General features: G+C 37.0%; 1 protein-coding gene and 1 pseudogene across 2 annotated transcripts; both read right to left on the bottom strand.

Moving 5' to 3' along the window:
• Positions 1-9,338: 9,338 nt before the first annotated feature.
• LOC131627293 (germin-like protein subfamily 2 member 4) lies at positions 9,339-10,284 on the bottom strand (annotated as a pseudogene).
• Positions 10,285-18,120: 7,836 nt separating this feature from the next.
• LOC131627321 (protein phosphatase 2C 32-like) lies at positions 18,121-22,936 on the bottom strand. Of its 2 annotated transcripts, XM_058898158.1 has the most exons (4): positions 20,026-22,933; positions 19,610-19,723; positions 19,167-19,431; positions 18,121-18,381 (listed from the first exon to the last, which is right to left on the bottom strand). In XM_058898158.1, the coding sequence occupies exons 1-4, from the start codon at positions 22,192-22,194 to the stop codon at positions 18,266-18,268; spliced, it is 2,664 nt and encodes an 887-aa protein (XP_058754141.1). In that variant the 5' UTR covers positions 22,195-22,933; the 3' UTR covers positions 18,121-18,265. The 2 variants fall into 2 exon arrangements, 1 of the variants encoding a protein (XP_058754141.1); XR_009291420.1 differs by lacking the exon at positions 18,121-18,381 and having other exon boundaries at positions 19,293-19,431; positions 19,537-19,723; positions 20,026-22,936.
• Positions 22,937-23,198: the final 262 nt, after the last annotated feature.

Here is a 23,198-nt window from a genome sequence, read left to right as displayed (position 1 = left end):
TACATGGGATAGTAAAAAATAAGCCTGAAGAAGTTGGCAAGTGTGAGGCGAAAGATCTTTGAGTCAATTGATGACTATCTAAACAAGTTTACACTTATTAAGGCGGGATGCTTTACACAAGTCCATGAGTATGAGTTGGTCGAAATGGCTGTAAGAGACCTAGATTACTCCATTAGGAAGAAGTTAGACACACAATATCTTAAGGACATGGCGTAATTGGCAGATAAAGTTTGCCAAGTCGAACGTCTGAATGCTCAGAAAACCAGGACGAATAAATACCATAAGAAAGAGAAAGTTGTCTATGTGGCAACAAATGAGTACTTGAATGAGGCTAATGTTGTTGAACTTAAGCCAGGGCCTCCTTATGTTTGCAAATTGCTTAAGCCGTCGATCGGGAAGAATCCCGTTTAACCTAGCAAAAATGATGAATTTGCCACAAAAACATATACATTTGACATAACTAAATGTGACAAAAATTTTGATTTGTTAGTAACTGATGGGCAGATCATAGTGCCTCCGGGCATGAAGAATCCCCCATTAGAACAAAAGAAAAAGAGGGTTTTGTAAGTACCATAATTTTCTTGGTCATAAACTTCTCAATGTGAGCTTTTCATGGATCTGGTGCAAAAAGCTTTGAAGGAGGGAAAAATACAATTTGGCGAGAAGCAAAAGTCATAGATGCAAGTCGACGTCGACCCACTGCATGTTGAAGAGGCAAATTACGCTGAATATTTTGAGGTGCTTATGGTCGAGGCTACTGAGGGTCTCAATATGAAGGTCGAAAGGGCTGAAGAAACTCCCGCAGTTACCAAATAAGGAGTGCAATCGGTTTATCCTCAAATTGACGAATGTTAGATCGATTTCCTTGAAACACTACAACAAATAATGCTTTTCACGACGAAGCTTTCACAATGAACGAAACAAAATTGAGGGTACATGTGAGCAAAGCAAATTGTTTTATTTAAAAATAAATATTAATAAAACTGTTACCTCGTATATTTATAAATCCGACATAAATATATGATAAGGGTTTGAGGTTCGATTCCCAACTTCTGATATTTAATGTTATATATGGAACCAAAAAGGCACCATTATGTTTTCTAAATTTTACGTCGGATATGTTACCTCGGTTTGTAGGAAAACCAAGATAAATACTCCCTAATTTTTTATTCTTTTGATGACCAAAAAGGCGCAGTTTTTATATATTTAACCGAGATAAAGTTTCTTTTAATTTTGACTCCCATGTCCATCTAATTCAATTTTCGAGCCCTAACGAAAGAACACCTCTTCTCTAAGGAGCTCAGCCAACGAAAGAACACTTCTTATCCAAGGATCTTAGCCAAATAAAGAACACTTCTTCTCCAAGGAGCTCCGCGGTATTGTTCTTGTTATTCTCTAATACTGTTGTTCTTGCTGTTCTCCATTAATGTTGTGGTTGCTACTCTCTGCGCATTGTTTTATTGTTGTTTTGTGGTTGTTGTTCTCTCTGCATTGTTTTGTACTCTTTTTTATTTTATTTTTAGAAGCTTTATTTGATTATGGATCGTTGTTGGATGAAAGCCAATAGATTAAGTAGAGAGTGTGAGAAAGGATTGTTACAATTTCTTGATTTCGCGGATAAAAACCTTCCTAACAAGAATGAGATTTTTTTGGTGTCCTTGTATGAATTGCCATAATACGCAAAAACATATGAGGGATGTTATATTCAATCATTGTGGTTGTGATGGAATTATTTAAAATTACACGAAATAGGTATGACATGGTGAAGGACAAAAAAGAGACCTTTGTCACCAACAGTTGAAGATGATGAAATATGACTGATAATCTAGAAGACATCATTCATGATATTGGAGTCGATGCTTTCAAGAAAGCTAATATGCTAGATACTTTGAGAAGAGACATGGAAGATTCGTTGTACCTGGGATGTAAGGGTTTTACATGATTCTCATTTATGTTAAGACTATTTAATCTTAAGGCAAGAGGTGGGTGGACGGATGAAATTTTCACTGAATTGCTTAAATTGTTGAAAGAAATGCTTCCTGAAGCTAACACGTTGCCAAATTGTACTTATGAGGCCAAGAAGATATTGTGTCCAATAGGTTTGGACTATGTCAAAATACATGCTTGTCGTAATGATTGAATCTTATATAGGAAAGAGTTTGAAAACTTGAACGACTGCCTGGGATGTAGGGTGCCGCGCTACAAACAGAAGGACAACAGTGTTATTTACGACGATGGTGTAACTAGCAATGGTGTTCCTGTCAAGGTGATGTGGTACCTACCGATAATTTCAAGGTTCAAGAGATTTTTTTCTAATGTTAATGACACAGAGAATACTAGATGGCATACAGATGAAAGAGTGTGTGATGTAAAAATTCACCATGAAGTTGATTCATTGCAATGGAAGAAAATTGATTCCTTCTTTCTTGATTTTGCTAATGAACCGAGGAACCTTAGGCTTGAACTTGCCACCGATGGAATGAATCTTTTTGGTAATTTGAGTACTAACCATATGTCATGGTCTGTTCTTCTCTTAATTTACAACATATCTCCATGGTCATGCATGAAGCGCAAGTATATGATGCTACCAATGATGATTTCGGGTCCAAAACAACTAAGGAATGTCATAGATGTTTATTTATCGCCATTGATTGAAGATTTAAGACTTTTGTGGGAGTAAGGTGTTGAATTTGATGATGCATATACAAATGACTTTCCTACATATGATAATTTGTCCGGGTACAGCGTCAAGGGTCATAAAGCATATCCTATGCATGAAGTTGATACATGTCACTAACAATTACCAAAAGGAAAAAAGACAGTTTATTTGGGGCATCGAAGATTTCTACAATCTAATCATCTGTATCGTAGATTGCGCAAGGCTTTTAGTGGAGAGCATGAGTAAGGTATCACTCCAAAACCCTTAATCTGGAAGGAAGTTTATAGAAGACAACAACACATTAAAGTTGTCTTTGGAAAGAAACAGAAAAAGCCCATGGAGAAAAATTCTTGGAAAAAGTGGTCGGTGTTCTTTGATCTTCCATATTGGTCAAGTCTTGATGTAAGACATTATCTTGATGTGATGCACGTGGAGAAAAATGTATGTGATAGTTTGATTGGAACACTTCTCAATGTTAAAGGCAATACAAAAGATAATAAGAAATCCCGCGAATATATGGTTGTGATGGGTATACGACAAGAATTAGTCCCAAAAGAATTAGGAAATAGAACCTATTTGCCCCCCAGCATGTCACACTCTGTCTAAAAAATAAAAAAAATGTTTTTGTGATTGTTTACAGGGTATCTAAGTTCTCTAATGGTACTCATCAAATGTGAAGAAGCTTGTGTCAGAGAATGATCACAAATTAATTGGCTTAAAATCTCATGATTGTCATGTCTTGATGCAACAACTTCTGCCGATGGCTATCCGTGGCATCTTACCAAGAAATGTAAGGGTGAGTATAACCATACTATGCTTATTCTTCAATGCTATATGTATTAAAGTTATAGATTCTGGAAGTTTATATGAATTGGAACAAGAAGCTGCAATTGTCTTGTTCCAATTAGAGATGTTTTTCCCTCCATCATTCTTTGACATTATGGTTCACTTAGTTGTTCATCTAGTAAGGGAGATTAAAATTTGTGGTCCATTTTATTTGCGGTGGATGTATCCGGTAGAGCGTTACATGAAGATTTTCAAAGGGTATATAAAGAATCATCACTGTCCAGAAGCTTTGATCGTAGAAAGGTACATCATTGGAGAAGCTATTGAGTTTTGTACAAACTATTTTTCTGATGCGAACTTTATAGGAGTTCTCAAGACTCATCATGATGGATTTTATGATGGTAGAGGTATTCAATGTTTAAATTTTAAGACATTTAGTCGATAAGTAGTTCTTCAAGCACATTTGTATATATTGAATAACCTAAGTGAAGTCGATCCTTACTTGACCGCACACAAAGCTCTTATAAAAGAAACATACCCCCAGATGAATGAAAAATGGTTGTTGATGGAGTATAATAGAACTTTCATAGATTGGTTTAATGAAAGTAGTTCTAAAAAGAGTGGTGCATAAAATAATTGCAAATGGTTGTCACGATTACCTAAGTTTAATGTAATTACTTGGAGTGCATACGATATTAGAAAAGTATTTGTTATGTACAAAATCAAAGGATGATTGTAGCACCATGCAAAGTAGTGGTGTTATGGTTGAGGCTGAATCCATGTACTTTTCTAGTTCCAAAGATAACAATCCCGTACTAGCATCTAGAGCGTAATTTGGGATCATTGAGGAGATTTTGGAGATTGACTATGTTTCTTTTAAAGTGCCTTTATTTAAGTGCAAGTGGATTGAGAGTAAAGTTGGTGTAGAAATCGATGAATTAGGATTCACAAGAGTTGATCTTTGAAAGGCAACTTACAAGATGGTCTTTTCAAGGAAAACATCTTCCCGTTAGTACTGATGAAAATCAAGATTTTAACTATGAGACTCCTTGTTTAGCAACGCTTGTAAGTCAATCATGTGAAAAAAATGAGTTAGATGGTGTGCATGCTATTCGTCGTGATCATGAAGAGGGCATATGGGAAAACTAGTAAGTAAATGGTTATTAATCATTTGTTTTAGTTTTGATGTAGAATTATAAAGTGTGTGACATTTTCGATTTGCATTTGGTGTTAATCAATGAATAATTCTATTTCAAATTGAGGAACGAGAAAATGTACAATGTCTTTGTTTCAAGAATTTGTAAAATATGGTTATGTATTCTGTTATATAATTTTGTAATTCAAGTGCAGAGGACAGTAGAAAAAAAAAAGCATAACCCCTCGGTTTATGAAAATAATAAAAATGCTGACGATGGGAATTGAGCCCACGTGCAGTTAACTTAACCCCTCGGCTTTTTAATAATCGAGGTGATAAGTAGTAACCTTTTATGACGCTCTTGCTTACCTCGCTTCCTTAACCGACATCAAACTCATTTCGCTTCCGTCGTTACATGTGTTTTTTGTAGTAGTGAAAGATGCAGGTTGAATGATTCAAAGACCAAGTTGTGCCCAAGGTGTAGCATAGTATACAATGAAGATGCTGCGAGAGAAATTGAAGATTCAATAAATTATGATCCTAGGAGAGGAAGGCCTTCGACTCCTATGTTTGTTTTCGACAAGAGAGGAGTTCTCCATTGAAATGAAGAATATAGGAGGCAGTTCCAACAGCCTCGACAAATGACATTTCACCCTCCTACTGATGCCCCCATAAGGGAAGTAAGTACACTAGATCAAGATAATGGTAGTGGGTCGAAGAGTCACCCTTATGTGTATTTAAATTATAAGGGTAAGAACCCTATGATGAGGACTCAATGGAGGCGTCACCAGGGGGAAAAGAAGTCTGAAAGGGAAGCCTCGACAACACAACAGCGGGTTGTCAGAGCCAACACTCGGAAAAAACCATATCCAAGGAGGTTGAATGAGGAGGAAAAGAAGATAGTCAACCGTAGGTTATCTATGAGGGTAGCACATTTGGGAAATAATGGAACCACTTCGAATGAAGTTCCAGAATACACCTATCAGCGTGAGGAAGAAGATCCTGAATACAACCCCTACCAAATGACTAAATGGTAGAATATAATCTCGACATTGGGTCTGAAGATGATTTGATAATCTACTGTGGCATTGTGTTTGTGCTGCCTACGGAGTACGACCGTGTGTCAGAAGTATCTGATCCAGAAGAGGACTTTGTACAAGACGAAGTGGCTAATGAAAACCAATTATGTTACTACATCATAAGTAATGGCGTGGTAAAAGAACAGAAGACCATCTTTGAAAAGCCTGGTCAAGGGATGATGTTACATTTAAACCCCTTATTTTAAGGGCTAAAGTGGACAATATGGCAGTGAACAAATTTTATGTAGATGGAGGTGCGAATGTCAATCAGATGCCACACTCATTGCTCAGAAAAATGGGAAAGTCGGATTCTGACCTTCGACCCCATAACAAGGTTTTGTCAAATTATGAGGGCAAAACCAATAATATTTTGGGATTTATATAAGTTGAGCTATCGGTGGGCACTACCACATGGCCAACACTATTTATGGTGATCGTGTCGAATGAAAATTACAATTTACTGTTGGGGTGTTGAAATGGATCCATGGTATTGGCGTCGTTCCATCAACTCTTCAATATAGTTTTGCTATATGGCGTCAAGACAACATCGTCGAAAACATCAAAGCCGATGAGAGTTATTATAAGGATGATGTGAAAAAGGTTGGGAGAAAGAACTTTGACCGACACTTAGCCAAAATTGCGCCTTATTTTGAGGCTGAAGAAGTTTATACCCCTGAAGAAAATGCAACACATTTTCTGAACTTGCATCCCAACTATGGTTTCATTCGGGATAAAGAGGATGCAGTAGATCCAATTGTCGGAGAAGGGAGATTCCAACGAGGTGGACCATGGTCGGTGAAAATTACCACCGACTCTTATTATTTGGCTCGGATTTCTTCCTATCTGGGTGAAAATAGATTAAAATCAGCTTTAGAAGCTAAGAAATTGCAAAATTTGGCTCTGGAAGCCATGATAAAAAATAATGAAGATGGCCATGTCGTCTAAACAATAGTTTCAGAAAGTCTAAGGCTTAATTGTATTTATGACAATGAGCCTTTGGGATTTGAAAAAGACCCGTTGGATACCACTAAAAGAATGCAGGCCCAAGATCCAGTCGAATAGGTAAATCTAGGCAATCGAGAAGCAAAATGGCCAGCCTACATAAGTTCAATGGTCAAACCAAACATGAAACTGAAGGTGGTCGAATTATTGAAAGAATATAAGGACTGCTTCACCCAGGATTACAATGAGATGCCCGGTTTGAGTCAAAATGTGGTTGAATTAAAGTTACCAATTCAACCAGGCAAAAAGCGTGTGAAGCAATTACCGCGAAGACTCGCTCCAGAAATCATGTCAAAGATCAAGCAGGAAATCGAAAGGCTGCTCAAAAGCAAGTTTATTAGAATGATTAGGTATGTCAAGTGGCTAGCTAATATTGTGCCTATGATAAATAAAAATGAGACTCTTAGAGTCTGCATAGATTTTAGGGATTTGAATAATGCAACTCCTAAGGATAAGTATCCAATACTCGTGGCGGAGATGTTGGTTGACTCGGCCGTAGGTTTTAACTATTTAAGTATGTTATATGGTTATTCTGGATACAACCAGATTTTTATAGTAGAAGAAGACATACCCAAAATAGATTTTCGATGCCCTGGTGCTTTAGGAACCTATGAATGGGTCGTGACGCCCTTTGGTCTAAAAAATACTAGAGCTATGTATCAAAGGGATATGAATTCAATGTTCCATGACTTTATAGAAAATTTCATGCAAATTTATACTGATGATATAGTTATAAAGTCTTCCTCTGAAAATGGTCATCTAGACCATCTTTGACAATCCTTTGAAAGGGTGACGAAATATGGATTAAAAATGAATTCTTTAAAATGTGCTTTCTGTGTCCATGCAGGAGATTTTTTGGGATTTGTTGTGCACAAAAAAGCCATTGAGATTAATCAAAACAAGACGAAAGCAATTTTGGATCTCAAGCCTCCTTTGACAAAGAAACAACTCCAATCTTTGTTGGGGAAAATTAACTTCTTGAGGAGATTCATATCCAATTTGAGTGGCAAGACAAAAGCTTACTCATCGTTACTTTGACTCAAGAAAGAAATTGATTTCCAACTACTAACATCTTCTTCTTTTTTATCGGAATGGTGTGATTCCATCAATGCAAGATTCACACATTCTTCGCTTTCCGAATATGATGATGAACTTACTTCATTGTCATCCCAAACAATGTAGGTTCTTTTAGGCTTTGACTCCTTTCTACTTTTGAAAGTTTTATTTACAAGCTTTGGACAATCCGTCTTTATGTATCCAAGAGACTCACATTCATAGAAAGTGATACTTTATGTAGATATAGAAGCTTCCTTCTTGTTAAAAAATTTCTTCTTTTTCACAGTTATAATTATCATTATTACCAAAGAATTTATCAAACCTTTTTACAAGAGCATGAAGTTCTCGTCTTCTACCAAATTATCTTCTTTTTCTACTTATTTTGAGTCAACCTTTAAAGCATTGCCTTTGGATTTCTTCTTTTAATTCTCATGCTTTTATAGTCTTTCAAGTTCCATCTCCTATTCTTAAAGTTTTCCAAATAATTTTCTGGAAGTCATTGTGGATAGACTTTTGTTTTTGGATATCACCGTCACTTTTGGTTGCCATTCCCTGGTTAAAGTTCTAAGCACTTTAAGATTAAGTTCATCGTTAGAAGAGTCTTACCAAGTGCTTTTAAATGATTTGTCAAGTGAACGAACCTTTTTTACAAGTCGAGGATTGATTCTTCGGGCTGCATTCTAAATAACTCGTATTCTTGACTCTAAGTGTTCAATCGAGATCTTTTAATTTCAGTAGTTCCCTAATGAGTTTTCACCAATTTATCCCATATTTCCTTTTTCATTGTACATGTTGAAATACAAAAGAACTCATCCATGCTAAGATCACCTTGAAGAAGATTCATTGCTTTCTTGTCGTAGAGAACTTCTTTCTCATCATCTTCATCCCATGAACTTCCGGGCTTAGGGGTGCCAACACCATTAACAACACTAGTAGGAACGAAAGGAACATTTTCAACTACTTCTCTTCCTTGAGATTCTAGATGCACCTTCATGCGTATTTTCAGAAATCAAAATATTCACCACAAAACAATGTAGGCTTGTAATTGCGACCAACGTCGTTAAAAACAAGATTTGTATTTGCGGAATCCATTCAAGATATTTAGGAATATGTTACCTATAACCTGCTCTGATGTCAATTGTAAGTTTAGAGTGCACCTAAGAGGGGGATGAATTAGGTATATAAAAATTTTCTGGTTTTTAGGGATGCATTTCTTTCTTTTTTAGTTAGGTAATATGACGAAAGCTAGAAATACAGAAACTAAAAAACACCAGAAATTTATACTAATTCTCCTCACAGTCTGAGAGTACGTCTAGTCCCCTTATCACATGTAAGAGATTTTAATATTGTTAGATCTCATGGACAAGACTCTCCTAGTTTTCCTATACAAGACTCTAACAAGATCCCCAAGAATAATCTTTTTGTGATTTCCACGTTTATTTCCAACAATTCTGGACAATAAGCAAAGACTTCTACAAAAAGATACAATTGACCTTCTTATAGGTTTTTCCTAGTACCAAAAAATCCTTGATACAATTTGTAACATAGAAAAGAAATGAAACCATATATCATAATCCCACATAGACACATTCATAGAATTTGCATTATTATCAACACTTACTATACAAAATCTTCAATACAATTATTTTATACTCAATTCCATATTAAGTAGCAAAATGCAACACCATATAAATGGTAGTACAAATACAATAATAATCAAAACTCTTCAACAATGATTATTCCAAAAATAATATGAATTCCTCTTTTGATTATCATAGATATCAAGTCTTCTTAGGAGCAAGTTTGGTCTTAATTTCATCAACCTGTTTAGCATCAATCTGAAAAGCCTGAGCAAGAACATCACCAGGAACAGTAGGTGTTGATCCAAACAGAGCTGAGGCAATTGACAAAGTACCAGGAAGTTGACTGTTAAAAGCAGAAATCACAGAAGCCGCTTTATCTCCATTGTTCTTCTGATAATGCACCAAACCTTTTGGGAAAACAAAGACTTCACCCTTTTTGATGGACTTAGAAATGAGTTTGTCTGATGTAGTGATAAAACCAACATCTAATTCACCTTCTAACACAAAAACAATCTCGGTGGCACGAGGGTGCGTGTGCGGTGGGTTAAGTCCTTTAGGTTTGTAGTCTATTCTTGATAAAGACACTCCTAATGTGTTAAGCCCTGGAATTTTGTCAACATTGGCTGGAGTAACCAAAGATCCCACTGTGTTGTTGATAGCTTTAGGATTCGCTAAACCGTCAAAAAAGAAATCAGCGGCTGTTACATTTGATTCTTCTTTGCATGCAAATCCATTCACCTTAACACCTGTACAGCATATACATTACCTGAAGAGGGAAGAGCTACACAAAGGTCTTGAAGTGTGTCAGGATCAGAAGCCAAGGTGAATGAAATGGCACAGCATAAAATCACCAAAATTGACCAATTTGTTGGTGACATGGCTTTGATGAATAATGAATGGAAACAAAAAAGTGCTTATTATATATATATGATCAGAGAGAAGAGAGAAAAGTTTGAGCTGGGTGGTGAGAAATGTGGCAATAAGGTTCTCTATATATATGGCATAAGGCAATGGTAATATTGGCAGAGTAGATGTACCAAATATGAGGGTAAAAAGTAGTAGTATAAAATTCTTCAACTTAAATTTAAAGCAATTTAATAAAAAGACTTTACTAGAAAGATAACTATATTATATGTCTGAAATTAATGTTAGAATAAAAATGAACATACAGGTATTTGTTTGTTGGTTGTTTGGAAAATTTGTGAAGATTGATAGTTCAATGAAAAGAGGTTTGGTGAGAGATGTAATGTGAAGTGATAATTAAGCGGATCTAAATTTGACCCACCATGCAAAGTAGGTGCTAATCAATTCTAGAAGTGGCCAACTTCTAGCATTTTTTTTCTTTTTTACTTTTGCTGCTAAAAACTTTGTACTGTCGTTTTTAAACCATATTTATTGTTTTTAAGAAATGAACATGTAATAAGAGAATTGACTAGAAAGAAAAGCACCAAATACGAAATCTGAGCAACCTTGACAAGGAATGGACGCGGCACCCACCGCTTCATGTCATTCATTGTAGCTCTCAATGTTATATCCTATACATTTCTTGAAGTTAAATAATTTTAACAAGTTACTATTATTTTAAAACAGTTTTTTAGATTGACTTTTTTTAATGGAAAATAAAACTCATCTAACATTACAAGTCTTATGTTAAATTATTTGAAACTAAAGATTAATTTTCTTCTTGCATGAACGCTACGTGACTCTAAACGAGGGACAAATAATAGAAATTGAGATCCTAATAAAAAATTAGGCAAATAATTTTGTTTTTTAATTTGGGTTTTATGTTTTTCTTTCGTTTCAGAATGAGAGAGGAGAAAATTTTAGTGTCAAACTCAAAGAGAAGGGTGGTAGTCGTGGTTGTCACCGGAGTTGGTGGCGACATTGTGCGGTGGCTTACACGTGAGAGACAAATGTTTGACGGTGAAAAACTAAAAAGATAGACATATAAAAATGTGAATGTGTATTGACATCGATGCAATCAAATCAAATCATTGAATATACAATTTCACAAATGATAATAAATTATATTTAATCATGGTTTTTTCTTTGGCCACCTCCCTATGGGGGTCACCCCCAGCGAAAATCCCAAAATACCCCTGCTTCGGAAATGAACTTCCGAAGCGCTTTTTTATTTTAAAAAATTTCCTTAATTCGGAAGTGCATCTCCGAAAATACCCCATGGGGGGTGTCTTCGGAGATGAACTTCCGAAAACACCTCATGGGGGGTGTCTTCGAAAATGAACTTCCGAATTATGCAGAAACTGTGTTTTTTTTTTTTATGTTTTTTCATAACAGTCTCGCATTTTAATTAAACGCAAACGCCAAATAAAATAAGCAATAGATAAACTGAAAATACTAATATGATAAATAAACAAAAAAAAAATACTAATCCGATGAAAATAATATATACAAACCGAAAAAAATAAAAATAGTGTGCTAAAGATACAATCCGATAACAAAAAATATATAAACCCGACCACTATTGGGTGTGCCTAAACCTCTCGCCCTGAGACCTCCTCTGCCGCGTGTATGTCGCCGCACGGTCCGCATCAAGGACGATCATCTCCATCACCGCGACTGCCTCTGGACCGCCCCGCTCCACGATACCTCGATCCAACGCGTCCCGCCCAATCATCGATATCCGCTGGCAGATCGGCATGAGATCAATGGCGTGATCATCCTCGGCCTGCTGGTTCTCCAGGATCTCCTCGTGTGCTGGCCTAGGAGCGCCGGGAATGTCGGGTCTCAAAAGAGGATGTGACACCCGGTAGAACCATGTGACATATCCCTCCTCACTGTGCCAGTCCTGGGTGACCCGAGTGAGACGGTACTCCAGCGGTACCACATGATCCTCCCAATGCTCCCATATGGCAGTGAGTTGCACTCGGGTCACAGTGTCGGGAGCAGCCTCAAAGGGTGACCTGGGTATCCGCTGCACGAATCCGAACTGACGCATGCACCGCTCAGGGAGATATCGAACCATGATGCCGGTCCCGCATGCCAACCAGCCTGAATATAGAGCAATGCCGTCAAAGGGGACAATCTGAGCGTAGTCGACGAACGGCCTCCAGGTGACGTCGTCGTGCATCGTGCGGTCCAAGTACAGACGGTATGGTCCCACCGCATCGTTCCCCCTCTGGAGAGCGTATCTGGCGGCCCTGGGCATGGCGTCCACGTACGCAGGATCGATGTGAAAGCCGTGGATGCGGGAGAAGTAGAAGATGATCCAGCTCTGAAACAGAAACAAGATAATGTATTAAAATTAAATACGAAACATATATAAATAAATAAATAAATACGATAATGTATTAAAATAAAACGTACCGTAAGCAGTGTGCAAGATCCGACCAACTGCCTATCCTCCAGTTGGAGGCCTCATTCAGCTTCTGGTAGAGATATGCCAGAGTAGCTGACCCCCAGTTCCACTGGTGAACGGTATCCAGGTCCATGAAATAGCGGAGGTAGGCCACGTCGACGTACCTGGCACTCTTGTCCACAAAGCATGCAGCACCTACCACATGCATGTACCAGCACCGGAGAGCGCAGCCGCGGTGGTACTCCCTGAATAGGTCGTTATCCTCCTGCTCGGCCTCGGCCGCCGCGTCCAGGTGGAACTCAAAATAGATGCTCAGTGTAGTGAACCGGACATGAGGCCCACAAGTCGTGACGCACTCAAAGTGAGCAACCTCGTGCGGCAGGCCCAAATAGTGCATCATCCACTCAATGGCCTCGACCCTCTGGATCCTGGAGTGGTGCAACAGCGGCCCCCTAATAGGCAGGTGGAGAAGACACTGGACGTCATGCAAGGTGATCGTCAACTCCCCCACCGGCAAGTGGAAAGAAGACGTCTCCTTGTGCCAGCGCTCCACAAATGCCCCCTGCATGCCGGTGCTGATGGTGGTGTACCCGGCCATGCAGAGCCCGCTAAGCCCTGAACCTTGCACATGGTCGTTAAACCACTGAGCTGCTGGTTTAAACAGACCGAAAATCTTCCTGGAGTGGTTCACCATTTTCAATGGCTCTCTCTCCTGTTACAAAAAAAACAAATAAGCGAGAAATAAACGATAAAATTATAAAAAATGGTGACAAATAAACGGCTAAGTTAAAAAAAATACCTCTCCCTCCCAGATCCGCCGAGCGATGTGATCCTGGTAGTGAATCAGCAGGGAAGTGTCAAAAGGCCCTCCCGGATAGCTATCCACCTCCTGCTCCTCCTGCTCCTCCTCCTCCACGACTGGAGGGTCAACATCCGGTATGACCTCCTCCTCCTCCTCATCCTCATCCTCCTCCTCTCGCTGGCGGGAAGAAGATACCCGAGCCTGCCTACTCCTAGAGCCTGAAGCAGATGAACTCTCCACCAAGTCCTGTGGAACGTGCACACGGCGTCCCCGGCCCCGCCCGCGTGTCGACGCCAGCTGCGTCGCCGCCCGCTCGCGTCTAGCCGACGCAGTCTGGGACTCCCTGCCCTGTCTGTTGCGTGCTGGCTGGTTGCCTGACATGTTCCTGTAAACAATCGAAATCGATTAATATGCGAGACAAATGAAAAAACAAAAAAAATGCACTTCTGATACAGTTCGGAAGTTCATTTCCGAAACTGGGATAGAGGTGTTTTCGGAAATGAACTTCCGAAACACCCCTGCGCAGAGCTTTTCTGCAACCTACAATGGCAGACCCCAAAATCAAACTTTAAACCTATGTCTACACATTATAAACATCCTAAATACCAGTACCAACCTAACCTAATACATATTTTCCTATTTGTAAACACCCTAATATCAATTTTAAGCATAGATCTAAAACTCAAAATGCTTACCGATTAAATAGGTTGGAGTGCTTTTTAATGTAGTATAGGAAGCTTGTTGGAGCCTTTGATGTTGCCTTGGAAGTCTTTTAACAAAATTTCGCGTTTGGTGTTGTTTGATGTTGGATTAGGGTAAATGAATGGGGGAGGGGGAGTGTTCTGCTTAATCTGCAGAACGTGTCTTATTTCGGATGTTCATTTCCGAAATTGTGGTTTCGGAAATGAACTTCCTAAATAAGACAATTTTTTTTAAAAAAAAGGCGCGGAGATGAACTTCCGAAAACACCTTTTTCATGCAGTTCGGAAGTTCATTTCCGAAGTCAGGGGTAGTTTGGGTTTTTCACCAGAGGTGAACTAGAAGGTTGGGAGGTTGGCAAAGAAATTTTCTTAATCATTAAAATTTGATAATAAATCATACGACTATAACATAAATTTTAAAATATTAATTATAAATAAAATTTTAAAATTATAAACAAAATTAAGAAATAGGTTTAAGTATTTTGATAGAATCTTAAAATTTTAAGACATAAGATTAAAGCTCAAAGTTTTATTAAAATTGATATAAAAAAGGAAACTAAATTAGTTAAAAAAACTATAAAATTTTATAAATATTACATCTACTTAGATTAACTCTAACTAAATTATTAAAAAACTTAACTTTAATAATTTAATTTATTATTTAAATAATTATTGTTTTGGACTGAACCGACACTTGGCCCAAATATAATGCAAGGCTCAAATTCAAACTGACCAAGGGAAAGGATCTATTATGCCCCGCTCGCACAGGCATACACCTGCCCGACTACCGAGTAGGGGCCAATCTTGGCTAAGCCTAGCAAATCCGTAAATCTCACGAGCAGGTTTGTGGCCGAGCAAGACTTCCTTCAGGACTTCGGGCAGGCACGTCACCCGAACACCTTCATTTGTCCGTCTTCTCCGAGAATTCTCCTCCTCGTAGGGTTCCTCCACCTTCAACCCTCTGAACTATATGGAGTCTACACACTTTTGAGAAGATCGCGTCTCCTCTGATACTTCGGAGCGGTTGACCCAGGATGGAGATCTTGGCCCAGCGTTGGGGTCTATAAATATCCTCTTTCACAAGAAGGTCAGATAATCACTCATTATTACTCTTATTCTAGTACTTGCGCTCCTTTTCTCTCTTTCTTACTTTGGCATCGGAGTACCTTGCAGGTACACCTCCCTCGTTCATAGAAAGTCCAACAGTTTGCAAGCTACTGACACTCCATTCTGATCACGCACTATCAATTATGTTGACTTAAAAAATAATATTGTCCTACTAAATCAATACTCAAAGAAGTTTTAATTTAAATGTTTGTTATATATGTATTATTTTTTTTACTTGATTTTAAGGTCCCCGATTTTTTAAAGTCTTAGACCGTAGATCTGGTTGTCATGACTCAAAGCCGACCCTCTTCTCACTACTATAAATTGTCTCGAATGATTTTTTAAAAATATCCTGATTGCACATATTTTGATAAATGTCACATGCATAGAAGTAATTTTTGTCTACTCCAACTTCTTAGAATGTGTCATTAAGGGTCTGTTTGGTTCAATTGAGGGGGAGGGGAGGGAAGGGATTTTAATGGAGGGAAGGGAAGAGGAGGGGAGGGGAGGGATTTTTTGTAATTATATATATGTTTGGTTCAAACGAGTGGAGGGGAGGGGACGGAAGGGATTTCGTTTAAAAATATGTTTGGTTCACGAGGGGAGGGGAGGGATTTTAATAATAATTTACAATTTTATCCTTGTAATTTTATATAAGTGATACGATATTCAATTGTAAAAAATTCATAAATATTTTTTTGGAAATAATATTTGTATAACTGAGTGATTAAAAAGTCATAACTTATCGCATAATATTAAAAAAATTGAGTGCACTTGATTCGTATTATAACTCTCGACACAAAATAAACTATGTGTTAATAACAACTTTTGAATATATAAAATAAATTATAATAAAAAACAAAAAATTATAGTAATTATAATTTTTATTAAATAAAAAAATAATTTGAAGGTGAAGAATAATTATAATAAGTTGATGGAAGCAATAGAGAAAAAATCACAAAAAGAAAAGTAGGAACATGAAAGAAAATAATATTTTTAAAATAATAAAATAAAACTGGGGATATTTTAGTAAATATATTAATTAAGTTAATATTAAAACTCGGATCCCCTCCCCTCCGAATCCCCCCGATTCGGGGGAACGCAAAAAGTGTCATTTGGAGGGATTTTGCTCCCCTCCCCTCCCCTCCTCTCCCCTCCTAAAATTGAACCAAACACATTTTATTTTAAATATTCTCTCCCCTCCCCCCTCCCCTCTCCTCGCTCTACCTCGAACCAAACACACCCTAAGAGTGTGTTTGGATGAGGTAATTAGAAATTTTGAGGGAATTTAAAATTCAAAGCAATTCAAATGATTCAATTGAAATCCATTCATTTTAAATTATTTTGTTTGGATGAAATATTAAGGTAATTCATTGTTAGATTTTTTGGGTCATTTTTTATAAAATATAAATTTTTTGGACCAAATTAAAAAATTGAAAAGTAGGGACCAAATTGCAATTTTTAAAAATTTGAAGGACCAAATTGTAAATTTTAAAAATTATCAAGGACCAATTTGCAATTTTTTAAAAATTTTTGGGGTCAATTTTATAATTTTGGAAAATATGAGGACCAATTTGTAAAATTTGAAGAAATAATAATAACAAATACATTCTATGGAACATGAGAGGAATTTCAAATTCTTTGGTTTTTGGTATCATTTCAAAATGATTAAATTTAACTTAGATGAAATACTCCATAAATTTCCATCATTTTAACAATTTTTCATTTTTGTATCCAAACAATGAATTTTGGTCAAATCATTTTAAATTTCCTCAAAATATTACTTTCCCTCGTTAAAATGCTCCATTCAAACACACTCTAAGAGAAGTTACTAAGAATTATTTTGAATCTTTTTATTTTGACACAATTTAAAATTTATTTGCTCTTTCATTTTGTTTAACCTAATCTTTTTATTTTGACACAATTTAAAATTTATTTGCTCTTTCATTTTGTTTAACCTATATATTTCTTGTTTTATCATTGTGTGTTCTATTCCTTCAAACATTGTCTCTTACCATATAAAATATGTCATCTTCTAATGTGTAGTTATTCAAAACTCAAAACTTGTGGTAAAAGATAAGTTCACATATTTATTCGCTCCCAATGAAGATGAGACAAAATAAGTTATTTGGAGATATTAGATACTCATCTCTTTCAATTTCAAACAAGAAAGTTTAACATTTTTTAAATCCTCTTGTGTCTATAATTTTTTTTTTTTGAAAAATATTGAATCTTTCTTTCGACATCATCATCATATGTATCCTCTATTTACCTTTTGAGCTCCTGTTAGACCTCATTTTTTTTTGAAACAGCTGCTAAACTATTTACGTTCCATGCTTGATAACTCTAAATAAATACTAAGAAACTCAATGTATCTACATTGGTTAATTTGAGCGGAAAAAATCCCTAAGGTTGGTAAAATCCCTAAGGTTGGTCTAGTGGTAACGGCTTAGGTCGTGAGAGTATGCTCCTCTCAAGGTCTTGAGTTTGAATCCTACTTGGGTGCTATCAATCCTTGTGTTGGGATAGTCCATACAGAACTTCGGCTCTAATATTTCGAACAATCAATATATTGCATTTCTACTATTTTGGCTTTATCACTCTTTTATTTTCTCTAAATTCATTTTGATTGGTAAATCACTTCTTCTTTTTGCCATATTACTTCATAGAGATCAAAATTTAAACTTAAGATTCTATTGGCCAATCTATATTAAATTTTATGTAACATTTTCAAATAGATCAGAGATGTTGAGATTTTATATGCAAAGAACTATGGGAGGGGGATAAAGAGATCCAAATTTCATATGCAACTCAATTCCTTTCACTCCCTCGCCTCTTCAACACGGGTAAATTCTAAAATAGGACTACGGTGAGTTAGAAGAAAAAGTATATATGAAAAGACTAACTTTGATTTCTAAAATCATTTTACTTGGCCCAAAATTGTTTCAATATCAAGATAATATGCAACAAATATGGGGGCACCTAGCCAAAAATTAAACAGAGGAGCACTTAAAATGAAGGAGGATGGATAACGTTTTATCCCGATGATCTCCAAATCCTTCCCTCCAAAGAAACCACCATGACTGATACATCATCGTGATATTTACGCCGATCTCCATGAGGAATATCAAGCAATTCATGAAAGTCCATTCCTGCAAATTGAAAGGAAAAAAAATCATGTAAAATATAGATATGAAAGCTGATGATTGGTAACGAATACAACATTGTTGGTCTTACAGCTCTACGATACAACTCTCCCTTTAGCTTGATCGGTACTTTTATATCACATAACACCTAAAAACCCCTAATCCATTCTAACCAATCAACCAACTCTCCCTTTTGATGGCTTACATCTTATTTCTCCGTCGTTATTTTAGAGGGATTACATGTGACTAATTACGGGGTCACCCTACATGGCAGCTTATTCTTCAATGAAAAGGATGAGAGTAGGGCCACCCCAGAAAATGGAACTCTAATCAAGACGTTTGGATAAGAATGACCGTTTGTATGCGTGTGGACTCTAAATCGAAAGTATCCAAAAAAAACTGACTGTCTTCTAACAATTTTATTCTATGCTTTTATAATCAATTTCGCCTCGCCCTAAATTGAAACCAAAGACACTATTTTGGTTCCAAACCTCAGTTTACCTAATAGTAATAAAAAAGTAACTTGATTTAGGTTAAAAAATGTAAACCAAGTTTTACAGAAAAACTTAATTTGAGTAAAAGTATGCGGATAATTCACTTTCCTCTAAACTTAATTTTAACGGAATTATTTTTACAAAATCAAGCTCATTCAAATCATGTTTGTCAATTGCTCGTCCAAACACAAAATTATGAAAAATTGAAACCGAAACCAAGTTGAAGGTGAAAATTTACTCAGTTATTAGCTCTTCAAATAATATCAGAGGGGAGAGTTGGAAAGTGATGGAACTGACCATTCTTTTTAGCAGCACAGAAGAGAAGCTCTGCAATAAGGTATTGTGCAGGATCGCCTTCTGGGACATTTTCCATGAACCATGTGACATGGGCAACTACCTCTTCATTGCTGAAATATTGGTAAAGCCCATCAGAGGAGAGTACCAAGAATCGATCACTTGATGAAAGTCGGTGGTGAAGAACAGAAGGGGTGCAACTTAGGTAAGGAGCAGAGCCGATATAATTAACTTGAAACACCTCCAGTAGAGCTTCGTTAAAAGACGGCTATAACACAACAACATAGAGGTTAGAAAAGGCCTGAACGATTCCACATTAGGCAACAAAAAAACAGTGCCAGTTTAATAAGTAGCTAGAGGCCATATATCTCACAATATAAACATATATACATAGACAAAGCGATCAAACTGAATTCAGATGAGTCAAAGTCAGATGATCAACTGACCCTCTTCAAGAAACCGGCACCAAATGCTCTAGTAACTTTTAAATGTCCTTTCACACGATCGTTTAATATGGCTTGACTATCATCAGGGTGTTCTGCTCTTATTCTGCATACTTCCTGCAGGAAACAGAAATTGAAAAATATTTAATCAGACATTTTCTCAGATACAACTGAAATTTACTTTCTAGTAAATAATTGTATTTAAAATTAAAAAATGATAAACACAAAATTTTCATAGTAAATATGTGTATTTTAGATAAACAAATTATAAACATACACATGCAGGCACCAAAAAGCAGGACTCGATACAAAATTCAAGCCAACCTAGCTGATGAAGTTTTAGGACTAGACTAGAAAATTTGACCATAAATTTTTCAGATCACCAAATAAGCATAGAAAACGACGAATGCGAGACATACCTCTTCAATACTGGTGCTATGATCTGTAGAAAGCTGCAGAGCCCTCATTTTTAATTTGCAAAAGGATATCTCGCGGTTTTTGTTCATCTTGATAACATGATTGTTTTGGTTGTGAATTGGGGACTCCTCTGAAATTCTATCCAGCTCCATGCGTACTAATGCCTCTCTGGATCGATTTCTATGCCTAAGGTCATCCTTGACAGAAATAGAATTAGGATGACGATCGTTTGATCTTTCTTGAGCCAAAATCACACGACTATCTCCCAGATTCATGACATAAACATCTTGATCCTTCATCAACATCACTAGAACACATGATCCCATTATAGCAAGTTCTGGATTTTTTTCCAGATTATGCTCCGCCATTTCCATGTATGCATCTTCTGTTCTTTCAAGGGCTCGAGCCATTGCTCTTAAAACTGCATTATGATCTACTCCAGACCTGCATTTCCTAATAGGTCCCGAGGCTTCTATTATTTTCTCGTCAACGCTACTCTCCTCCCTGTGCCAATCATAACTCCAAGGAAAGAGTTTCTTACACAAGGACCTTGGCTTCTTGTACATTTTTTTAATTTTTGCACTGAATGACTTCTTTGAATTCTGTCTTGATACAGAAAAAACATCTTGGTGCTCCTTATCGGTTGAATCAAACCTAGTGCCTCCATTTTCTCCTGATGTAGACGGACCTTCATCTTGATGTCTAAAGCCATCTTCTCTTGCATTAGACGAGCAAGATCTCATATGCCCATCTAGTTTTGTTTCCTGTGGAACTGAAGAATCATTACATTGATCATCCCAAGATTCCATTTGAAGTAGTTCATAAAGCCTCAAACTTTTCCTACCTTTCCCGGTCAACTTTCCATGTTGAACAGAATCAGAAACAGTAGAGTTACTTCCACAATTAGATAACTGGTGTTCAACATTTACATTAACTTCAGCATTTTCTTCGACTATCTCACTGTTAAATGATTGGTCCTTGATTAATTCAGGACAAGAAGAAGCTTCAAAACATTCATGATTAGATTTAGCATGAGCCTCAGACATTTCTTTCGTACTGCCTTCTGGAGCAACGGTAGCTTTTATAGTTTCAGGGACTTCAGGTTTAAGTACGTCAACAGGATTATCTTCATAATCCCAAAGTAAGCCTTCGAGTTCTTTGTCTAGAAATCTATAAAGATGGCTCATCAAAAAATCAGGTGCATCTGGTCCACTAAAACCGTCATATATCCCAATAAACAACCACCCTTGTTCTTCAGAAAGAACGACATGAACCCTATCTTCACCAGCCTTTCCTTGAGCCCATTGCAAATTATGTGTATGTTTATACTCAGCTTCGTATGATCCAACGTCAATACCGCAGTTCCTAGGCACTTCTGGCTTACACTTCGTGTCTCTGGAATGCCATGCCATTTGAGTAACTGGTTGAAAGAATAACCTCTGCATCCAACTTCCACCCATGGAATTTTTAGAGAACGTTCGAGAAAATGTGTTCTTCATCAGTCCACTAACACTTCTCATGAGATGCTGTAGACGCGGCCTCCTGCGACCACGCGCAAGAGGTGCCGAAAAGTTTGATTTATCAGTATCGTCAAGAGGACCTGACATAACTCCTTTCTCAATCGGCCCAGACATGAAACCGCCACTTCTATCTAATGGACCTGATGCAAAGCCTCTCTCCAAAGGACCAGACATAAAACCATTCAAAGGTCCAGAACCACGAGGAACCGGCTGCAAAGGAATCGCAGCAAAAGAAGCAGTTCCCTCAAACGACGCAGCAGGTTCCAAGAAATCCCCAGCAAACAATGCACTCTGGTTACCACCAGTCCTCGCTGTGGAAACATTAGCACTAACAGAAGCCCCCGAAATCGTTTTAAACGTAGTTTCAGGAAAATTCTTAGCTGGCTTATGTAAACCAGAACAGTTAGAATCCTCCATGCTATCATGCCTAAACGAACCACTCAAGGTTTCAGAATCAAGTGTACTCGAATCAACAGTAAACCTCTCCGAATTCGACGGACTAATAGCAGGAGATTCAAACAACGTCGGTCTTACATAACAAAAAGAGTGACCCAAACCTTCATCTAATGGCTCCAAAAACTCCAAATCAACACCATTCTTACCATTGAATGGCACCAAACAACCAACAACACGAGAAGTGCCGTTACCCATTATTATTATTGAACAAAACAACACAACCCCACCAGATACCTAAACCTCAACACCCTCAACAAATACAAATACAAACGAGAAACCCAAGTGCCTAAAAACCCATCAAACCCCACAACCACCCCATTACTACTCACTAGACCATGCATCATCATCAAATTCCTAACCACAAAAGAATACAACCCATAAGATTTTCCCAACAATAGTAACATAAAATAAACCAAAAAAACACTCTTTAGCTCAAAGGGTGCAGATCAAACCATAAAAATGATCAATTTCATAATAACCTTTTGATCTAACCTCATGGATAAACAAAACTAGATCGAGAACAGACATGAACAGATCTAAGAGCAACATAAACAAACAGAAAAACCCATTTCACGGTTCATTAATAAATAAATAAAAATATTAAATTTATTTATTTAATTGGTGGAATCTGAGAAACAAACGCAGGAAAGAACCGTGACGAAGTTGATTCGAGAAAGTTAAGACTAGGTTGACCGTGACAGGGTATAAAATACTAGATTTTCAATGGAGTAGAAATAAGAGTGTTGTGTTGTGTTTCGGTTGGGGAAAAAAGGGGAGACCAAAGATTGAGAAAGGGGGAGAAAATTTTGTGGGGTTTTTGGATGCGATATTTAAAATGAAAAACCCAAAAAAAAAATTATTTTATTTAAATTTAAATAATAATAATTGGAGATTTGGTTTGATGATGAAGAATCAAAGGGTTGAGTTCATCAAGGAGGGTCTATTTGTTTCTTGGGGTTTTCAAATTGTTTGTTTGCGAGGGTAAAAAGCAGGTAAAATAAAAAGGTGTGTTGAATAAAAATGACTTTTGTGTTGAAAAGATAAGTTTTGAACTTTTAAAATAATTAAGTACACATATTTTTAATTTCTTAGTTTGTGACTTTATGAGTCACAAATTTTAGTTTGACTTGAGAGTGTTTAGATTATTACTATTAAACATCGTTATCTGCATTCAAACTTAAAATTTTGTATGTATGTTT

This window comes from Vicia villosa, unplaced genomic scaffold, assembly GCF_029867415.1.
Source record: "Vicia villosa cultivar HV-30 ecotype Madison, WI unplaced genomic scaffold, Vvil1.0 ctg.000358F_1_1, whole genome shotgun sequence".
Classification (NCBI taxonomy): Eukaryota; Viridiplantae; Streptophyta; class Magnoliopsida; order Fabales; family Fabaceae; genus Vicia; species Vicia villosa.
This window is presented reverse-complemented; position numbering and strand designations above follow the sequence as displayed.